The sequence below is a fragment of the Corvus brachyrhynchos genome, unplaced genomic scaffold (assembly GCF_000691975.1).
Source record: "Corvus brachyrhynchos isolate BGI_N302 unplaced genomic scaffold, ASM69197v1 scaffold65, whole genome shotgun sequence".
NCBI classification, from domain to species: domain Eukaryota; kingdom Metazoa; phylum Chordata; class Aves; order Passeriformes; family Corvidae; genus Corvus; species Corvus brachyrhynchos.
The window spans coordinates 1,995,852-1,999,397 of NW_008238365.1; the positions used below are offsets into that span (position 1 = coordinate 1,995,852).

General features: G+C 45.4%; 1 protein-coding gene across 1 annotated transcript in view; it reads left to right on the forward strand.

The window, feature by feature from the left end:
- The window catches only part of HDAC1 (histone deacetylase 1), a 10,153-nt gene extending 7,479 nt beyond the window's left edge, over nt 1–2,674 (forward strand). The window contains exons 11-13 of the mRNA XM_008635092.2: nt 330–476; nt 570–648; nt 946–2,674. Coding sequence (XP_008633314.2) covers nt 330–476; nt 570–648; nt 946–973 — 254 coding nt within the window. The 3' untranslated portion in view covers nt 974–2,674. The remainder of the gene's footprint in view (nt 1–329; nt 477–569; nt 649–945) is intronic.
- The last annotated feature ends 872 nt before the right edge of the window (nt 2,675–3,546 follow it).

Genomic DNA, 3,546 nt, shown 5'->3' on the forward strand with positions numbered 1-3,546 from the left:
TCCAGCCTGGAGCTTTGTGTCCAGCCTGGCCCTTGGGATCCAGCCTGGCCCTTGGGATCCAGCAGACAGATTTTGCAGTGGGAGGCTGTGCTCTGTGCTGTCAGGTCTAGACATCCCACAGTGCCTAATCCAAGCTGTCCATATGATCTTGGATCTTGAGGCAGGAGCAGGTGGGGAAGGGATGAGTTCAAAGATGCCTCAGGTGCCAAGATAAAGTGTTTTTATCGTGGCCTAATCCTGATTGATGTGGGCTCCACTCAGAGAATTAATGCTGGGAGCTTCCTGATTTGAAAATTTGCTCAGCCAACCTCTGTCTTCTCCCCCCTCAGTCCGAAATTCCAACAAGAGAATATCCTGTGATGAGGAATTCTCCGACTCCGAGGACGAGGGGGAAGGAGGGCGCAAAAACGTCGCCAACTTCAAGAAAGCCAAACGTGTGAAAGCAGAGGAGGAGAAGGAGGAAGAGGAGAAGAAAGGTGAGCAGGAAAGCTGGCACCTCCTGCAATTCTGCCTGGCTTCTCCTTTCCTCCTGCACTGCTCTGTGTCTTTTTTTTTTTATTTTATTCCAGAGGAGAAGGAAGAGGAAAAAGCAAAAGAGGAAAAAGCAGCAGCAGCAGCAGCAGTGGCAGCAGCAGCAGAACCCAAAGGGTGAGCCTGGCTCACTCTCCGTGCCCAGGGGGGTTTGGGGAGGGTTGAGAGGTTGATGTGACAGCTTGGGTGGCATTTTAGGTGGCATTTTGGGTGGCTTTGTCACAAGTTCCTCACAGGAAGAAGTTTGCAGGTGTTGAGAGGGCTGAAAAACAAAACCGCTTCTCTTTCCTTCAGCAATATATTAAATTTGAGCTGAAAATGAACCAGAGAAGCAACATTTTAAAGGCTTCTTGTTAGATCCAAGCCCAAATTGCTGATTTCAACCAAATCCTTCCTTTTTTTTTGCTTCCCCAGGGTGAAGGAAGAGACAAAATCCACCTGAGTGGCTGCAGCTGGCCGGGCGTCGTCGTTGTCGTAGGTTTAGCTCCCGGGTTGCCTCCTCCCCACAGGATTTCTATTTTATATAAGTTTTCTGTATATATTTCTATATAATTGTATAAATGACTCGAGAACTGTAAATTATTCCTTGCTGCACTCCACTGGGAGCAGGCAGGGGAGGATTCTGCAGCCCAGATTTGGTGACCGGGGAGTTTTCACTCTTGCCTTCCACTGCCCTCCTTGGTGTGTCTCTAAAAAACAACAGCAACAACAAAAATCACTTCCTTCCTTTGCTCTCTCCTCCGAAATAACCTTGGAAAAGAAGAATTTAAGTAGAAGTAGTGTCTGCATTTCAGGTTAGGTGGAAAGATGGCCATCAATTCTTATTTTTCCTCTATTTTTTTGGGTGTTTGTTTCATGGGAGAATTCCCAAACGAAGCCTGTGAGAGACCTTCGTGGTCTTCAGTTGGATTCCACCACGGCAAAAGAAAAAAACAAAAACAAAACCAAAACCTGCAAGCTGGTGCCACTTCTCAGGGTCAAAATTGTGCAGTTCTTGAATAGAGTTGGCTCCTCCCTGCAGCAAACTTGGGGAAAGAGGTGAAGCAGCTGAAAATCAACCTGAAAAGTGCTTTTTTGGATTGTTTTTTGGGTTTTTTTTTCAAAGTGAATCAGCCCCAGAGCCCAAATGTGGAGAACACAAAATGAAAATCACCCTTAGGGGGTGGTTGAGTTTTCCAAGATCTGCTGGATCCAGGGAGTGTGGCAGCATTTTATGCACCTGGAAGGGAGGGAAGGGATGGGATTTTTGACCTGATTTTTTACCCTCTCTGGGTGGGGAGGGAACTCCTCCTCTCAGGCTTTGTTTTTTCCTCTCAAACCACTGCAAAAACCCCCTCAAAGCCAGCCCAGAGCCTGGCTGACAACTCTTCTTGATGTGTATCCCTAAAAACCCAAAGTTTCCTCTTGATTGAAGTGAAATTCCCAACGTTTTCCAACTGAATTTCCCTCCCAAGGCCAGTAAATCCCAACCTTTTTATCCGCCGACTGTTGCCTTCCTGAGGGAACAGCAGATGGGGCTCTGAACGTTTTTACAGCTCCTCTCCCTCCTCCCACTCATTCTCTCACCCCCAGAGCTCTTTTGTGACCAGCTCTGCCCTTTCTTTTGCCTCTTTTGTACTGAGCTTTTTTGGTTTTTTTCTTTCTTTTTGGGGTGAGGAAAAAAAAAAAAAAAAAACTTTGGGGAAAAATTCGGATTTTTTTTTTTTTCTTTTTTTTCCAGGCAGTTCCCACTCGCTGCTCTCCTTTCTCAGGGGGAATCCCTCTGGAATTCCAGAGGCTCTGCACCCTCCCACGGGAGCACTGCTGAGGGTTTCAACTCTAATAATGCTGCTAAAACTTCACACAGGTTATTTTTTCAAAGGGTTTATTTTTTTAACTCCTCCCTCCCAGCCCCCCACCTTCCAGCTTTTTCCCTCCCCCCACCGTGGAGTTTTTTAGTCTCTTTGGGATCTGAGTGAGGTTTTTTCACTCTCCTGCTTCTTCAGTGTTTGTAGGTGAACCAAGAGAGAGATCAGTGTAACTTTGTGTCTGGGGAGGGTGGGAAGGGAGGGGAAAAATCTATTGTGGTTTTTTAAAGATGCGTTTATTTTGAATTTTGAGAACCTTTGTAATAAAAACTCGTCCATTTCTATGGTTGGTGTGAGCCTGGGCTGCTTTTTTTACTCGAGTAAAATTTTTTAATTCATTTTCAGAGCCTTTCCTGGATCTAATGGGAGATCCCAACAAAGAAATAATTAGAGGTGGAATTAGGATTTGGGAAGAAAAAGAAGGCATTAATTTCCCTTTTTCCCTTCCAATGTTGGTTTAATTCCATCCATGAGAATATTTTATTTATTTATTTATCCCACACCTGGAAATCTGCTTGAATCTCTTTTGTAAATGGTTATTTCCTTTACACATTATTTGCTTTCTCTTATTTTTTTGCCTCTTTCCCCCCCCAGTGTTTTTACAAAACAGCCTTGAAATCCTCCCTCTCTCTGGAAAAGGGAACTCAAAACCTGATGGGTTTTGGGGGTTTTTTTGGTGTGGGGTTTTTTTTTTTTTTTTTTTGTGTGCTCACAGCTTCACCTGGCGTGGTTTTATTCCCAAATTCCAGCTGGGTTCTCATCCCTGATCCTGTCTGGGTTTGTGCTTGGAGTGGAACAGTTTGGGAACAACAAAGTGATGGGAGGGGATGGACTTAATTCATCTTTCGGCTGGATTTGAGTGGTTTGATGCGGAATCCAAGAGGATGAAAATTCCTTAATTTAATGAGGAGCAGGTTCATTGTGCAGCTCAGCTGGGATCACACCTGAAATGGCCACAAAACCCCAAATCTGCTGGTTTTGGAGTCCAAAAAAACCCAGCTTTGTGTTGCCTCAGTGGACTTTGGGTGCTGGAGCAGCTCTGGGAAGCTCCGTCCTCCTTTCCACCATTAAATCCTCCCCTCTTGGAACAAAACCCCTGGAGTTTGAATGGAATCCCCATTGAATTCCCCCTCCCCGATCCCGCCTGCATCCGCAGCCCTTCCCTTTT